General features: G+C 41.5%; 1 protein-coding gene across 3 annotated transcripts in view; it reads left to right on the top strand.

Annotated features, from left to right (window-relative positions):
• The window catches only part of kiaa1328 (KIAA1328 ortholog), a 140,211-nt gene that overhangs the window by 56,827 nt on the left and 64,898 nt on the right, over positions 1-18,486 (top strand). For all 3 annotated transcript variants that reach the window (XM_055632442.1, XM_055632436.1, XM_055632449.1), the window contains 2 exons: positions 7,894-8,555; positions 13,835-13,936. In XM_055632442.1, the coding sequence (XP_055488417.1) occupies positions 7,894-8,555; positions 13,835-13,936 (764 nt within the window). The remainder of the gene's footprint in view (positions 1-7,893; positions 8,556-13,834; positions 13,937-18,486) is intronic.

The raw sequence follows: 18,486 nt of genomic DNA, 5'->3' as shown, positions 1-18,486 counted from the left end.
ACATGCAGGCGGGTGAATGAAGGAGCCATTTATAACACTATGTATGCATGTTTCACAGCAAGCTGCTTTGTGCTTTTCAGTTGCTTCCAGTTTGTAAGACACCCATTAGCGTTGAATTCTAAATAATTGAATAACTTTGATTTCCGTATCATTTAGATCAAGGCATTATGAACAAAATAAGTTTTAAAACCTCAAAGACCCTTGAGTATAAATTGTTCTGTTCCTTCAGATGTGCAAAAACAGCAAGCTCTTGCCCAGATCAATTTTATATTGAATGCATAATTTATTTACCAAAATTGATATGTAATTATGTTTTCCAGACATTGGTTTCAAATTGCTGTGAAAATTGGGCAGGCAGCAGAACGCACCATTTGCTTGATGTGAATGGTAGCAAGCTTGTGCCAGTAACATGGTCAGATCTAAGTGAAGTGTATTTGTCACGCTGGCAGTGCTAATTGTGTTCCATTTAAGCAGTTTATCAGTTGGAAGGATTGGCTTCCCACTAGTAGGACAGTAGACTACTTTTAAATAAAGAGGAGATACATTTTGATGGTGGATAGTTGATGGAAATTTTTAGCGGTTGGCAATGTGAATTCAACTGGTGTTCGAATCTGGAATGCAGGTACTCATAAAACAAGTCAGTAGATGTAAATAGGAACTTTTGGTGCTTGGATGGGTTTCTCAGTGTAGAAAGATTTGCAGCGTGATTAATACCATCTGGATTGCGGCCAGTACGAGACTGCAGGGTGGGAAAATTGCAATGTTCTCATTAGGAATGGCGGCACAGATTCTCTATAATTTTCCCCTTTATTAATATTATTACTGAACCCTAAATGTTGTTATCCCTCAAACACTTGTCATGCTTTTCCCATCAGAATCAAACATCTCACAAAATTTATCGAGCAATCATGGAATACAAATAAACTCAGGCAACCCTTTGTCAAAATTTAACTCCTTGAGTCCCAGCTTAAGTAGCTAGATTGTATATTTGTACTATTTGTAACTGCAGATAAAAATAGCTTGTTGGAATATAAGCTGTCAACAGTAATACATAATGTTTATGCATTGGCCAAAGTTAATGAAGTGCGATTTGTTCTTGTCTTTTGATCAAACATTAATTTTCCGCTAAATTTATTGTGTGCATCAGTGTAAACCTTTATTATTGCTTAGAATTTACATTTGTTTGACAGTATTATGCAGTTTTTATGATCGTATAAATTACTGAATCACATTGAATAATAAAGCAATGGAAAAAGGCACCATCATAATGTTAAATTGATGAATGTAGATATAGTCCCTTAATACTTAGTTGATTCGTAGCTGGAATCAATAAAGAAGCTAATGAGTGCCTCCTATGAAGCTCTGATTCATTTATACTCTAGGTTGGGCCATCGAGGAACAGTTGTTCCAACTGAGTAACTGCATTATATGCATGTACGTGGCATAAATAAAGTGTAAAGAGATGCAAAATCAACTGCAAAACTTTTGGGACTAACTATATTTTAAGACTCTTTTGGCTGAAGTTAATCTTCATCTTCGATGAAAACAAACCGATTGAAACAATGCAAGATTTGGGTCAAAAACATTTAGTGCAGCGCTTACTGCAGGCAGGCAATGTTTCAAAGTTGTGGCCTTTCACTGTGCATGATGTGGAAGCTGATGCAAGCTGCAACCACCAGAAACAGAAATAAGTAGCCCATATGCCCCTTTGAGCTTAATCAGCAATTCGTAAAACGATTGCTAATCCTGTGTCTCAACGACTTTCTCCCCATGGTCACTGTATTACCTGATGCCTTGGGTTTCCAATCATCTATACTTAATGATTATTTACACATAAGGTAGAGAACTCCAAGATTTACTGTCTGCAGTATTTAAAAAAAATCTTCACCTTCGATCTAAAAAGACGTCCCCACAGAGTGCATAGAACTGTGCTAAAACTATCGATTAAAGTTACAGTTAGTGCAAGCTGATTTTATTTATCCTACGTAGGACTCGTATAATTAATTTCTGGGAGGGTTAAACATTAAGGTAATGGAAGGGTTAAGCATTTTTCTCAGTTATAAGAATGGGATGGTCAATCAATGCCATCAGTAAAAAGATTGGGTTATATTGAGAAGATGGCTTTTTTTGTGGCACAGCTAAGCTATCCGTGCAGTAGAGAATATAATTGGATCCTATATAGATATCATGCACTCTGACTTTTCTGCAGAAATGACCCTGCAATTGCTGGGAAATGTTGCTTTTCTTTGCCTTTTTTAAATGGACCATGTCCTGATTTTACTTACACCAGATAAATGGTTTGCTACTGTGGTTTTTCCCTGGATAGTTTTGAAATGACTGTGTGAGTTTTCCCCGGGTGCTCCGGTTTCCTCCCACATACCAAAGACGTACAGGTTTGTAGGTTAATTGGCTTTGGTAAAGGTTGGAAATAGTCTCCAGTGTGTAGGATAGTGTAAGTGAACATGATGGTCGGTGTGAACTCAGTTGACCGAAGGACCTGTTTCCGCGCTGTATCTCTAAACTAAACTAAACCTGTTTTGGAGGGGAATAGCCACAGGATTTTTATGCATTTTTGCCTCTATCCTTTCCTGCTGGTCCCCCATCTACTCGCTGCCTATAATTTAGACATGAATATCTCATTTATCTCAAGTCTCCCTAACATCCTGCAGGAGCAGCATTCCACCATCCCAATCCTTTAAATACCAAAAACAAATGGGACTCTCTTAGATAGTGCATCTTGGTTGACATGGATAGTTGGGCTTGTTGTCATGCTCTATGACTCTAGCATAATAAAGGCATGTTTCATACCTGTGGATTCTTGTTGCATTATTTAATTGCACCTCTGAATTCTGAGGTTTCTGAGAACAGCATGTAGCTGTGGCCGGCTATTTGGAATCTGACAATAAAAATAGAATATTGCTGGAATTTTCCGGGTGGGCGGCGCGACTCGCGTCGCAGCGGCCTCTGCAATCCGTCTGTCTTTTTTTTTTTGTCTCGTTTGAATGTAGTTTTTATTTTTTTTAAACTGGGTATGTGGGTGGGGGGCGGGGGGTGGGGAAACTTTTAAAATCTTTCCCCTGCACGGAGAACCCGACCTTTTCTCTGTCGGGTCTCCGTTGTCGTTGGGGCCGAGCACCGTGGAGCGGCCTCCAACCAGAACGACCTGGGGCTCCAGTTGCGGAGCCTGCGGACTTACCCACCATCGTGGAGCTGGCCGAGTTCGGAGCGGGAGGAGCTGTGGTGGCGCGCTGCTGCGACCCGACCCCCGAGATTCGGAGGCTCCAACCGCAGGTCTGGTGGACAGTAACACCAGGAGCCCGCGGGTCCCTGCTGGGAGACCGCTTTTCGGGGCTTCCGCAACGGCGACTTCTCCCGCCCGAGTTGCGAGGTTGAGGATGACCTGGAGTGGGGCCTTACAGCGCCCGGCGCTGCTTTAAATGGCCGCGGGACTTGTTAGCGCACGCTGGGTGCTCCAACACCAAGACCCGGAGTAGGGCCTTGCATCACCCGGCGCAGCTTTATATTTGCCGCGGGACTTATTTACCATCGCCCGCCGGGGGCTTTGACTTTGACATCGGGAGGAGAATGGGGAGTGCAGGGGAGAGATAAGACTTTGCCTTCCATCACAGTGAGGAGGAGATTCACTGTGATGGATGTTTGTGTAAATTGTGTTGTGTCTTGGTTCTTCTTCTTGTTTGTATGACTGCAGAAACCAAATTTTGTTTGAACCTCTGGGTTCAAATGACAACAAATAAATTGTATTGTATTGTATTGAATTAATGAGCAGGTCGGGCACCATTTATAGTGAGAAAAATAGTTAATGTTTTGTTATGCTTTTATCAGAACTTTTCCCATTCTTTGATACAAAGTTTTTTTTCTTGATTTTAAATATTTTTGTGCTAAGAATAATGATATATACAAAGTAATGCCCCTGTCCCACTTCGGGAACCTGAACGGAAACCTCTGGAGACTTTGCGCCGCACCCAAGGTTTCTGTGCGGTTCCTGGAGGTTCTGGGAGGTTTTAGTCGGTCTCCCTACCTGCTTCCATTACCTGCAACATCCGGCAACCACCTGCAACCTCCGGGAACCGCACGGAAACCTTGGGTGGGGCGCAAAGTCTCCAGAGGTTTCCGTTCAGGTTTCCTAAGTGGGACAGGGGCATTAGGGTGGAAAATGAACAGTGAAAACTAGCACAATCCTTTTGCTACTGAAAGGACTAGAGAGCTTGTTAAACAGTAATAAAGATTTTGTACAAATCTGCATTTTGTGCAATAGGAGATATCGATTTCAGTTATTTATAATCGAGCGTGAATAGCTTGTAAATCCTGAATTGTGGTCACTTCACTGACTTACAAAGATGACACAGGTAAAGATTGCAGAACCATGAAACCCATGGAGTAACAGGGAATCATTGACAAAGTCTTCTTGATTTCTATGTTTAACCACTTGTGCATATTCCAGAAGTTATTGTTAGTTTCATTGTATAACCATGATGGATTCCTTAAATCCCAAATCCAGACTGTTTCCCCCAGGGGTTATGTACCAACATTTATTTGTTTACAAATGGAAAAAAAATGTTTCTGTATTTATGTCTTGTAACAAATCGACTTGTAGTGCTTAACACTTTGATATGCTGCTCTGAATTCCCATTATCCTTCTTGTTAAGGCATGCTGCACTACTTCAGCAAATTGATCAGACATCATGCTGGATAGTGAAGTGATTTGTCGCTTCTGAGACGGGTTTATGTAAATGAAGTCGCAAGTTTACTGCTGTTTGACCTGCAACAGGGTGTAACAGGAACGTGTGGTATATTAATACACTCTGTCATTGAGTGGTAGGACACACATTTTTCACTTTCACTAATGGGTTCCGGTTTTCAGTTGTACTCTCAAGGAGAATTGCAAATCAGATGCGTGTGAAAGTGAATCCAAATCGCACTGTAGGTGGCATTTCCAGGAAGTTTGGATTAGGTCATAAGCTATACTGTAGATGGAAATAGTATAGGAAATGTTTAAGAGAATATCTTGAAATAAAATCAAGCAGAAGAAAAACTTGTCGTTCAGTTAATTCTGTAACATGATGAGTGTAGAAAAAAGTTGCCCGTTTATTTGATGACGTCTTCTACTCTATGTGAGGATTTTTCACCAGGTTAAAAACATAATCATTTTGTATTTGGAAACAAGGGGTTCCATAATTAGGCAACCATTTTTAAATTAACTTTTCTATTTTGGATTCACAACCCTGAATGCCTGTTGATTGTTGTTTAGATGTAAAGTCATCTACCTGCAAAGATTATCAAGCATTGGCCAGAATATTTCCTTGAGTAAATTGCAGAGATGGAGATAGTGCATTGGGAAGCTTTGAACAAGAAATATGGAAGTGTGTTAACACATACTTTGAAGTTTTAAGTCATTTGCATGCCTCTTTGATCATGGAATGATTTCCTATTTAATAGTCAGCTTGATTGGCTTCTCAGACTGTGCAGCATTTGTACAGAGGGTGCAGAACCAAATAGCTCTATTTCTCCACTATAGGATTAGAGATTAGTCCGGTCACCAACTGAAAGGAGATGTAACAAACTGCAGATAGAAACATAGAAAATAGGTGCAAGAGGTGGCCATTCGGCCCTTTGAGCCAGCACCGCCATTCATTGTGATCATGGCTGATCATCCCCAATCAATAACCTGTGCCTGCCTTCCCCATATCCCTTGATTCCACTATCCCCTAGAGCTCTATCTAACTCTCTCTTAAATCCATCCAATGATTTGGCCTCCACTGACCTCTGTAGCAGGGAATTCCACAAATTCACAACTCCCTGGGTGAAAACGTTTTTTCTCACCTCAGTCTTACATGGCCTCCCCTTTATTCTAAGACTGTGGCCCCTGGTTCTGGACGCCCAACATTGGTAACATTTTTCATGCATCTAGCTTGTCCAGCCCTTTTATAATTTTATGTTTCTATAAGATTCCCCCTCATCCTTCTAAACTCCAGTGAATCCCATTCTGTCATCCCAAAGGTAGGAGTGAAGTGAGAGCGTGGCCAGGGTGGTGTGGGTCTTTAATAATACTGGTTGCCTTTTTGAGGTAGCACCTCCTATAGATCCCTTTGATGGTGGGGAGGTAAACAACTGATGGACTGGGAAGTGTCTGCCACTCTGTGTAATCTCCTTCATTCCTGCATGTTTGGGTTGCCAACACAGGCCATGATGCAACCAGTTCTCTACCGTATGCTCTCGACCACACACCTGAAGAGAAAGTATTTGCTGACAGTAAATCTTCTCAGGAAGTAGAGGCATAAAGATGGGCTTTCTTTATGATTGCATCAATGTGCTGGGGCCAGGACTCATCTTCAGTTGTTGATTCTCTCCACCACGAATTGAAGACAGGTTAATGGATCCTGGACTTTCCCCTTGTAAATTCAACAATCAGCCCCCTGGTCCTGCTGATGTAGGGGGCAACATTGTTGTTCTGGCACCATTCAGTCAGAATTTCCATCTTGCCCCCATTCTCTGACTCATTACCTATTAGTCATCCATAAATGGTGTTACTATCAACGAATTTAAAGAAGGCAGAACTGTGTCTAGCTACACTGTCATGGGCATAGATGAGTAGAGCAGGGGACTGAGCACATATCCCTGTGGTGTTCCTGTGCTGGTGGTTATCATGGAGGAACTGTTGCAGCCAATTGGTACTGATTGTGGTCTGCCGATGAGGAGGTTGAAGGTCCTATGGCATAGCAATCAGCAGAGCCTTGCTGGAATTTCGAGCGAAATACAAAGTGCTGAAGGAACTCAGTACGTCAGGTTGGATAGAGAGAGGTTGAATGAATGGTCTAATGGTGACACTGCTCTGTAGGGGGGGAAGAACTCTTATTTCACTAGACTGGAAAGGGTGCAGAGAAGATTTACGAGGATATTACCAGGACTCGAGGGCCTAAGCTACAGGGAGAGGTTGAACAGGCCAAGACTCTATTCCTTGAAGTGCAGGAGGATGAGGGGTAATCTTATTGGGGTATACAAAACCATGAGAGGAATAGATCAGGTAGACGCTGATTCTCTTGCCCAGTGTAGGGGAATCAAGAACAAGAGGACATAGATTTATGGTGAGGGGGGATTTAATTGGAACCTGAGGGGTAACTTTTTCACGCAACGGTGATGGGTGTATGGAACGAGCTGCCTGAGGAGGTAGATGAGGCCGGTACTATCACAACATTTAAGAAACATTTAGACAGGTACATGTATAGGACAGGTTTAGAGGGATTATGGGCCAAATACAGGCTTGTGGGATTAGTGTAGACGGGACATGTTGTCTGGTGTGGGCAAGTTGGGCTGAAGGACCTGTTTTCACGTTGTAGGACTCTATGACTATGACGAATAGGAATGATATGACAGCACTCAGTTTCTCCGTGAGATGTGCTCACCTTGCTTCAACTGCTGCCTTTTTACTAGGCTGACATAACTAAAGTGCAAAAATAAAATGTTTTTTTATCATTTTATGCTAGTTTGACCCTGGTCCTAATTTTATTAAAATTTGCAAGTCAGTAGTTTGGAATTGGCTTCTGGAAGCACTGAGAATTCTTATATATCAGTTGCAAGCAATCTCATTTATTAGCCCTTATTAAAGTCCACCCTCTGCTTTTGTCTCTGGAGATGCCTCCGACTTACTGCAAATATCCAGCATTTTCTATTTTTATTTAATTTGCTAACTATGAAAGTATATTGCTCAAATGACGGTGCAGGCTCGAAGGGCCAAATGACCTCCTCCTGCACCTATTTTCTATGTTAAATCAAATATATTACGGATAATGTGAATTAGAAATGCATCTCCAATAATGTCATCACCAGTTAATGTTTTAGTGGATCCATAAATGTTCTAAATGTATTTTCTTTTAGGTAATCGCCGAGAAGAACCCCCCAGATGCTTCAATCCCAGATGGCCTCCACCTGGGAATTGCACCTTCTTGTACATTAAATGCTGTTGATAAATCTAAGCATGTGCATGTTGGTCCATCTCTAGAACCTTGCCCTCGATGTGACCTTGGCCATTATTTCCCAAACCACAATGTTCTCAATCGAGTTCACTCTCCGGGCAGCCTTCCAGTCCAGAATGGTTGCATGAAAAAGACTGAAACTTCAACTCACGGAGAGCCAATTGTAGTAAGGCATTACAACATGAAAGACGTGCAAGCTGGTCCATCCAGTTTTACTTTTGATACTGTTCTTAATCAATCTCAGTGTGAATGGTCAAAGGGAAAGACTCATAGTAGAAATCAATTCACTGATGGACATAACTTTAGGAATTTCAGGCCGTTAATGGCACAAGACCCAATCTCGGGAACACTTTGTGATGCAGCAGTAAAAAGTCAAATAGGAATGATGACAGGAGAAGTTTTGTATGGACAGAAAGTGTTTGTAGACCCAAAGCAGCATCTACTGTGTCAGAAAAAGGAGCTGGAGCTGGAGAAAGAAACGCTGCAGAAATTGCTCGCTCAACAGGAGTCTCTGCTCCTTTTAAAGCAACAGCAGCTACAAGAGTCCGTGTTGGATTATAGCAGGTAAGAACTCGATTGAGCATTGAACTCTCCTAAGTTACCATTTAAAATTAGCCTTTATTAGATTGGCAAAAAAATATTAATTAAAGCTGACAGTGTTATCTATTGGCAATGGTTTTGAAACCCTGGCCTGGAACAGCTTTAATGAGTTTGAGGAAAATGGATCCCATGTGGTGGCAACTTGTTCAATGTTTCGGTTTAATTGAGCTCAGTTTTTTAGATTTCTCACCTGCGTGGTATTGTGAATGTTATTATGTTTAGAGCAGTTGCAATTCAGTTGGGATTTTAACAACATTAAGAAATAATTATCAGTAATTGACAGTAAAAGCAAATTTTTATGGCAGTTGTGTGGTAACAATAAGTGTGTGCATATTAATAGCACAATGAGTGTAGTAGTGTTGCAATTAATATTCAAATCAGATTAGTTCACCATAGTTCACCTAGGTATGTAAATGTTGTTAAATCTAATATTAGCATTAGATTCTGCTCTTGGGGCTAAAGGAATCAAGGGTTATGGGGGAAAAAGCAGGAATGGGGTACTGATTTTAGATGATCAGCCATGATCATGATCCATGATCATGATCATGATCAAAGAGCCAAATGGCCTACTCATGCACCTATTTTTTTATGATTCTATTCACAATATTGGCCTAGAGTTGTATTTTAATGCACCATTTTGTGGGTTCTGTCCTGCATTTTATTTAAAAAATCTTATTTTGTTAAATGTGGGAATAGTGAACCTGTATTGGAAAGGTTGAATAAGTTAGGTCTTTATTCTCTGGAGCGCAGAAGGTTAAGGGGGTCTTGATAGAGGTCTTTAAAATGATGAGAGGGATAGACGGAGTTGATGTGGACAAGCTTTTCCCTTTGAGAATAGGGAAGATTCAAACAAGAGGACATGACTTCAGAATTAAGGGACAGAGGTTTAGGGATAATATGAGGGGGAACTTCTTTACTCAGAGAGTGGTAGCGGTGTGGAATGAGCTTCCAGTGGAAGTGGTGGAGGCAGGTTCATTGGTATCATTTAAAAATAAATTGGATAGGCATATGGATGAGAAGGGAATGGAGGGTTATGGTATGAGTGCAGGCAGGTGGGACTAAGGGGAAAAAACATTTGTTCGGCACGGACTTGTAGAGCCGAGATGGCCTGTTTCCGTGCTGTAATTGTTATATGGTTATATGGTATTTTGTAGTGCCCTCTGCACTGTGACGCAACCAAAGTGTCTGAAATACCTAATGATCAAATAGTTTGTCATATTGATAGTCTTCTCACAAACTACAATGGATAATAATTAGCATTCTGACAAAGGTACCAGTGGCTCATTTTTACATTAAAAAAAAAAAGAAGAATTGAAATGGAGTGCAAATAGTGATTGTAGCCGCGAAAATTATCTACTTTGGTCCATAGGATAAGATGACTTGGGGTTGCAGCAGTAAAGAAGGAGCAAACATATTATTGGTCCAAACATAACAGTTTTTTTTAAAAACACAGAGTGCTGTTTATATAGCTATTTTTTGTTTCCCATAATAAACCATGACCAATGGTTTATTGGTTATCCCTGCTGGGGGCTGATAATTTGAGACCCCCTTGCAGCTGAGGCAACTAGATGTGGATATTCTGAATGACCTAATTGAAAGAGCTAAACTTTTTAAAAACTATTTTAAAGTAAACAAATCATAACGATTATTTTTTTTCTAATTACGTACCAGTTCATGTTCTGAGGCATGAGGTGAGTTTTGTTTAATTTATTATTTTTTTGCATGCTATCCAGTCAAAGAAAAGACTACACCTGATTGCAATCAAGCCGTCCACAGTGTACTGATAAATGATGAAGGGTACAATGTTTCATCTATATTACTAAAAGCCTGATCTTGACCGCTTTTGACTCACTGCGATGTGATTTCTGAGAGAACGCCGCCACTTACGGCCGTCATTTTTGGCCACCTCGCTCAGAGCCCCACTCCGCCAGACTGGACCAGAGGATTTTTCCCATTGATGAAAAATCAGAGAGATATTAATGTTTTAAAACAAATTGCCATTCTCTCTGCTGCCCCTACTGGTGGGAGTGGGGAGGGACTATAAAACCCGGAAGTGGTGTGTCTCACTCAGTCTCTGCAAGATGGAGGAAGCCAGAGGGGCATGTCTCTCTGAGCTCTGAATAACACTGAACACATGTCTATTCAACTGTGAGTGCCCTTAATGTGGTTTGAAAATGAAAATATGGTTGCTTTGAAGTAAAAAGGCACTGCATGCAAATGGTTGTTTGGGGGGTTTGGTTTGAAGTAAAAAGGCACTGCAAAGGGCTGTTTGGAGGTTTGGGGTTTGAAGTAAAAAGGCACTGCAAATGGTTGCCAGTCAACTGCCAATGGTTGCCAGTCAACTGCCAGCCCACCAGCCATGAGTGAGCTGCCAGCACATCAGGCTTGAGGGATTGAGCTGCCATCCCAAGAATCCATTTGGCCCACAATGTCCATACTAATCCTCTGGAAACCAGTCCCTTCAGCCCACAAGACCCATACTAGCGCTCCAGAAAGCCCCCTCCCCCCACCACTGGCCACCAATATTGGAATTGGTGGAGAGGTGGAATATTGCGTTGGGGGACCAGCCCTCCCCTGTGAAGCTGGGACCCAACGGGTCCCACTTAGTCTAGTGTAAGATAAAGTCCGATTAAAGATAGTTCAAAGGTCTCCATGGCGGCAGATAGCGGATCAGGTCCTCAGTCTAACTGGTGAGAGGATCGTTCAGTTACTTGATTACAGCTGGGAAGAAACTGTCCCTGAATCTGGATGAATGCATTTTCAAACTTCTGTACCTCTTGCCTGATGGGAGACGGGAGAAGAGGGAGTTGTGACAAGTCCTTCATTATGCTAGCAGCCTAGCTGAGGCAGCTTGTAGGAAAGGTGGTTGGTTTCTGTGATGGTCTGGGCTATGTCCACAACTCTTGCGGTCATGGATGGAGCTGTTTCCAAAACTTACTGTGATCCACCCTGATAAAATGCTTTCTACGGTTCATCTGTCGAAGTTAATGAGGGTTGTTTGGACAGGCCAAATTCCTAAGTCTTCTAAGGAAGTAGTGCCTTCTAAGGAAGTTGGTGTGCTTTCTTGCCTGTAGCTTTGAGGCTGGTTCAGGTCAAATTGCTGGTGATATTTATTCCTAAGAACTTGAAGCTTTCAGCCATCTCTACTTCGGTGCCACCAGTGTATGTACTGCTTTGCTTTCTGAGGTCAATCACAATCTCCTTTGACTTGCTAATATTGAGGGAGAGGTTTAAGAAAGAACTGCAGATGCTGGAAAAATCGAAGATAGACAAAAATGCTGGAGAAACCCAGAAACATTAGGCTTGTGGGAGAGCTGGGAAAGGGAGGGGAAGGATGGAGAAAGCAAGGACTACCGGAAATTGGAGAAGTCAATGTTCATACCGCTGGGATGTAAACTACCCAAGCAAAATATGAGGTGCTGTTCCTCCAATTTGCGCTGGGCCTCGCTCTGGCAATGGCGGAGGCCCAGGACAGAAAGGTCGGATTCGGAATAGGAGGGGGAGTTGAAGTGCTGAGCCACCGGGAGATCAGGTTGGTTATTGCGAACTGAGCGGAGGTGTTGGGCGAAACGATTACCAAGCCTGCACTTGGTCTCACCGATGAAGAGAAGTTGACACCTGGAACAGCGGATGCAATAGATGGGGTTGGAGGAGGTGCAGATGAACCTCTGCCGCACCTGGAAAGACTGCTTGGGTCCTTGAATGGAGTCAAGGGGGGAGGTAAAGCGACAAGTGTAGCATTTCCTGCGGTTGCAAGGGAAAGTACCAGGGGAGGGGGTGGTTTGGGTGGGAAGGGACGAATTGACCAGGGAGTTACGGAGGGAATGGTCTCTGCGGAAAGCAGAAAGGGAAGGAGATGGGAAGATGTGGACAGTGGTGGGATCCTGTTGGAGGATTATATGTTGGAGGATGTTGCATGCAATGGCTGGTAGGGTGGAAGGTGAGGACAAGGGGGACTCTGTCCTTGTTACATGTAGGGGGATGGGGAGCGAGTGCAGAGCGGCGGGATATAGAGGAGATCTTGGTGAGAGCCTCATCTATAAGAGGGGAACCCCCGTTTCGTAAAGAATGAGGACATCTGCGATGCCCTGGACAGGAACACCTCATTCTAGGTGCAGATACGGCATAGATGGAGGAATTGGGAGTAGGTGATAGAGCCCTTACAGGATGCAGGATGGGAAGAAGTGTAGTCCAGATAGCCATGGGAATCAGTGGGGTTTGTCGCAGATGTCGGTCAGTAGTCTGTTACCTGCGATGGAGATGGTGAGGTCTAGAAACGGTAGGGAGATGTCGGAAATGGTCCAAGTGATTTTGAGTGCCGGATGGAAGTTAGTGGTGAAATGGATGAAGTCAGTGAGTTCTGCATGGGTGCAGGAGGTAGCACCAATGCATTCGTCAATGTAGCAGAGGTAGAGTTCGGGGATAGGGCCACGATACGCCTGGAACAAGGATTTCAGGTAGTCCTTGCTTTCTTCCTCTTTCCCCTTCCCTTGCCAGCTCTCCCACAAGCCTGCTGTCTCCACCTCTTCTTTTCTTTTTCCCGCCCCCACCCCCCCAACATCAGTCTGAAGAAGGGTCTCGACCCGAAAACGTCGCCTATTCCTTCTCTCCATAGATGCTGCCTCACCCGCTGAGTTTCTCCAACATTTTTTTTCTTCGTTTGAGTGAGAGACTGTTGTCTTGGAATCAGGTTACAAGGTTTTCAATCTCCTTCCTAGTTTGCTGTAAGTATTTTTGAGGTTCTATTTGTGATCTGGGATCAGAAAGAAAACGGGTGACATTATCAACATGCTGAAGAAATGTTCAATATGTTTTGATAGGTCCAAGTCATCGAAGGATTTCTTTACCCGTGAACAACTTTCTGCCTTTCTTTGCTTCTCAGGTGCATACACAGGGGTTACAATTTCACCAAACTTACCATGCTGCCTTTATTTATTTTCTAATTAGCATGCTATCCATCCTTTCCTCCTATTGTCTAGTTTCTCCCATTTGAGGTACAATTTGTGCTTGGAAATCCTTTTTGAACAAGTGCATTTCACAAAGAGTTTGAATTTTTGACATTTTGTGTCTGCAGGGGTCCACTGAAGGATCAAGTGGTTTGACTGCAATCAGGTTACAATTGCTTTTCAACTCTCCTTCCTAGTTTGCTGTAAGTATTTTTGAGGTTCTTTGTGATTTGGGATCAGAAAGAAAACGGGTGACATTATCAACATGCTGAAGAAATGTTCAATATGTTTTCATAGGTCCAAGCATCATCTATCGGAAACAGAAGACATGACATATGGTGAGGTTCCAACAACCAAAGCAAGGATTTCTTTACCAAATTTGGCTGGATCCACTGAGAGGTTAGAAAATGTAGTTCAACTTTTTTTCTACTCATTGCATAGTTTATGCCAAATATATGGATGTGATGGACATTGCTTTGCAGATATTTAATATCATTTTAATTTAATCTTCTGTGCCATTGATGGTGACTGTCCATAGACACAGGGGTTACAATTTCACAAAATTACCATCTGTCTGCCCTTTATTTGTTTTGTAATTAGCATGCTATAAACTACGCCATTTTATAATTTACTTTTCTGCTTTGCTCACAGAGCCATAAGTTTGTAGAGGGTGCAGGGGAAGAATAGGAGGGCAGCATGAAAACTCCTATTGTCATGACCTCGGGCATTTTTCATCTCTGTCCACCTCTTTATGACGGCATTGGCTATTAGGTCTTTATCCACCTCAGTCCATTCTGTACAATTTCCTACCTAAAATTCACTCTTAAGACCTTTCTTGAAACTTGCCTGTTTGAACAAGTGATGTTCAAAGGAAAGACTCTGAACTCTTGAAGTGTACCAAATGATTCGGGCATTAAAAACAGTGGAATAATTTTAGACTTTGGAGAATTTTGCCACAGTGACAAAACAGGGAAATCTTGATCAAAATGTATATTCTTAAAATTAAAGTTGGGCGACCTAGAAATATGGGAACACTGCAAGCAATGGGGAAAAAAATGAACTCTTTTGAATCTATCTCTTCCCTGAGAATATTAATTGCTTGATATCCAGCAGAGGAATGCATCAGAGTAATGAGTGGTTTTGGCTGCAGATGAGTTGCTATTGCAACAACTGGTCTAGGGCTGTGAGCTGTAGTGTCAGTTGTAATCAGCGACTTCCATATTAAACATAATTGGAAACACTCATCTAGTTAGGCAGCATCTGTGAAGAAAGCAGTTGAGTTAATGTTTCAGGAGAATAGGTTTGGAATGTTGACTTGAGTGGCACAAGAAAAGTTGTGTTTATTTCATTCGGGTAGAAATATATTCGGGAATCAAAAAGCATTTTGGATTCTTTAAGTTTGATATCATAATGTCCATGCCTTTGGAATCTCCTACCTTGATCCAGTACTTCAGCTCGAAGATGCCTTTCAAGTCTTTAAATATCCAGAAACCAATGATACGCTGAGTAAATTATAAGTTTTAATTAGGTTTACCACTATTAGAACTCTGCTAATGGTGCATCTATTATAGATCCCTACGGTGACATTTAACAATCATTTTTTTTGTACCCAATGTTAAGAATCTGCTTAAGTCTCTTAATTTCAGTTAAATTGTTGTCTAGTGATGTAGAATAATTTAGGTCTGCCAAAGTTAAGCTAGACAAATTTTGATGAGAGGTAAAATTCTAGAGAGACCACCTTTCCTTTTGTTGTTTAATGATCAACCTTAATTAACATGCAAATTTGAAATAATTAGAATGCATTAAAGGTGTTTAACCACTTTTCCCTAAAGAAATATTCAAATTAAACTGAGTGTGGCTTTAAATAATTTAATTCTGCAAGATCTATGGCAACAATTTTCTGCTACTTTTTAGAAAGTGAACAGTTTAAACCTATTTTAAGTGATAATCAATATTAAATAATTCTATTCTAGAGATTCTTTGTATTGGTCTACATTAAAATTTAATAATTTACATTTTTTTTAAAATATCCAATTTTACCGGCATGTATATAGAATAATCCTTTTAGCATTTTCTATTAAGCTGAATGTATATTTGAATAATTCATGTCAAGATGCCTCATTTGAACATCACATCAAGTCTTCAGCTTTTGGTGATTGAAGTTGAAGGTGATTTATCTTAATTTGTTTATACATTCTATGTAACACCTAATGCAATTTTATTTCCCTGGTGTGGAAGAGTGAATGGGATAAGAAGTTATTTTGTCTTTAAGTATGTACTCTGAAATGGTACTCTGAAGGCAAAATAATATTTCTCCCCTTTGCCTGGCTATGTAACTCCATTAAAGATTGAAAGCTTAAGTAATTATACTGATGTTTTTTTTACATTTGAGAAATTCAAAGTGAAAGGCCAAGGGCTATTATGCATATCACCAACTTAACATATTGGAGTTGATGAGCTTGGTTTTAGTTTAGTTTAGAGATACAGCACGGAAACAGGCCTTTCAGCCCACCGAGTCCGCGCCGACCAGCGATCCCCGCACACTTGCATTATCCCACACGCACTAGGGACAATTTACATTTATACCAAGGCAATGAACCAACAAAACTGTACGTCTTTGGAGTGTGCGAGGAAACCGAAGATCTCGGAGAAAACCCAAGCAGGTCACAGGGAGAACATACAAACTCCATACAGGCAGGACTTTGGTAGTAATAATAAAGGCTAGACTATTTTCTAAATGGGGAGAGAATCCAGATTCTACTAGTCAAATTGGTACTAAAGAAAGCAAACTCAATGCTAACATTTATTTCACGAGGGCTTGTTTACAAAAACAGGGATGTAATGCTGAGGCCCAATAAAGTAAGGCCACATTTAGAATATTGTGAGCAATTTTGGGCACCATATCTGAGGAAGGATGTGCTGGCTCTGGAGAGAAACCATAGGATTCCTGGTCCCAGGAATGAGTAGGTTAACCTATGATTAGCGTTTGTCGGCTGCGCCTATACACACTGGAGTTTAGAAGAATGAGGAGGGACCTCATTGAAACATATCGAATAGTGAAAGGCTTGGATGGATTTGATGTGGTGTGGATGTTTCCACCAATGGGAGAGTCTAGGACTAGAGGTCATAGCCTCAGCATTAAAGGACGTTCTTTCAGGAAGGAGATGAGGAGAAATGTCTTTAGTTAGAGGGTGGTGAATCTGGGGAATTCTTTGCCACAGAAGGGTGTGGATGCCAAATCAGTGGATTAGTACAGGTGTCAGTTATGGGGAGAAGGCAGGAGAATGTGGTTAGGAGGGAGAGATGGATCAGAGAGATGATTGAATGGCGGAGTAGACCTGATAGGCTGAATGGCCTATTCTACTCCTATCATTTATGAAATGACCCCGTAGTAGTCAAGATCGAACCCGGGTCTCCGGTGCTGTAAGGCAGCTGCGTCACTATGCCGCCCAAAGGTGAAATCAAAGAGCAGTGATTGGATACAAGACTAAAGGAGGTAACTTATAATATAGTTTCAACATGCTGATAGAAAAAATATGATCTGAATTAATAGTCTGATTTCAGCCAAGTTGCGTGTAAGATTCCGAAGGATTAGGCAGGATAACATATTTCCGAATATAGTGTTATAGCATTATATGGTTACAGTTACAGGCAAAATGCAAATTAAAGAAAAGTGCAAGGTCTGTAATTAGGTAGGTTGGAGGATTAGGACTATACCTTAGCTTTTGGTAGGAGCATTCAGTGGTCAGATAACATCAGGGAAGAAGCTTTTCCTCATTCTGGTCGTATGTACGTTCGAGCTTTTGCATTTTTCACTTGAAAGGACTGGGCGAAGAGGGAATGATTGGGTTGAAAAGTGATTTATGACTGTTGGCTGTTTTCCAATGTGAAGTGTATGTGGATTCGATATGGGAACGGCAGGAGGCTGTTTGATGGAATAGGTTATATCCACAACTTTCTGCAGACTTGGGCAGGTCAAGGGCAAATATTGCGTTGCCAAGCTCTGATGCGTCCCAATGGGATTCTTTCAACAGTGAATCTGTGGAAGTTTTTATAAGAGTCGTTGGAAACATGTTGAACATCCTTACTCTTTCCTTACTTTTCTGATGAAATAGGCGCGTTCTTGGTCGTAGTTTCAGCTGGTCCAGGACATATTGATGGTGATATTTATGCCAAGGAACATCAAACACTACATGTGGAATTGTCTATTGTTTTAATATGTCATTTTAAAAGACAGTCACTTTGGAATAGTGAAAAATATTTATTTGCCATCAATGCAAGGAGCATTCGTAATAAGGTGGATGAGTTGAATGTGCAGATAGTTATTAATGAATATGATATAGTTGGGATCACGGAGTCATGGCTCCAGGGTGACCAAGGCTGGGAGCTGAACATCCAAGGATATTCAATATTCAGGAGGGATAGACAGAAAGGAAAAAGAGGTGGGGTAGCGTTGCTGATTAGAGAGCAGATTAACACAATGGAAAGGAAGGACATTAGCTTGGAGGATGTGGAATCGATATGGGTAGAACTGCGAAACACTAAGGGGTAGAAAACGCTAGTGGGAGTTGTGTACAGGCCACCTAACAGTAGTAGTGAAGTTGGGGATGGCATCAAACAGGAAATTAGAAATGTGTGCAACAAAGGTAAAACAGTTATAATGGGTGACTTCAATCTACATATAGATTGGGTGAATCAAATTGGCAGGGGTGCTGAGGAAGAGGATTTCTTGGAATGTATGCAGGATAGTTTTCTAAACCAACATGTAGAGGAACCAGCAAGAGAGCAGGCTATTCTAGACTGGGTATTGAGTAATGAGGAAGGGTTAGTTAGCAGTCTTGTTGTGCGTGGCCCCTTGGGCAAGAGTGACCATAATATGGTTGAGTTCTTCATTAGGATGGAGAGTGACATTGTTAATTCAGAAACAAGTGTCCTAAACTTAAAGAAAG

This window comes from Leucoraja erinacea, chromosome 1 (assembly GCF_028641065.1).
Source record: "Leucoraja erinacea ecotype New England chromosome 1, Leri_hhj_1, whole genome shotgun sequence".
Classification (NCBI taxonomy): Eukaryota; Metazoa; Chordata; class Chondrichthyes; order Rajiformes; family Rajidae; genus Leucoraja; species Leucoraja erinaceus.
Note: the sequence above shows the minus strand (reverse complement) of the source record. Positions and strands in the feature narration are given on the sequence as shown.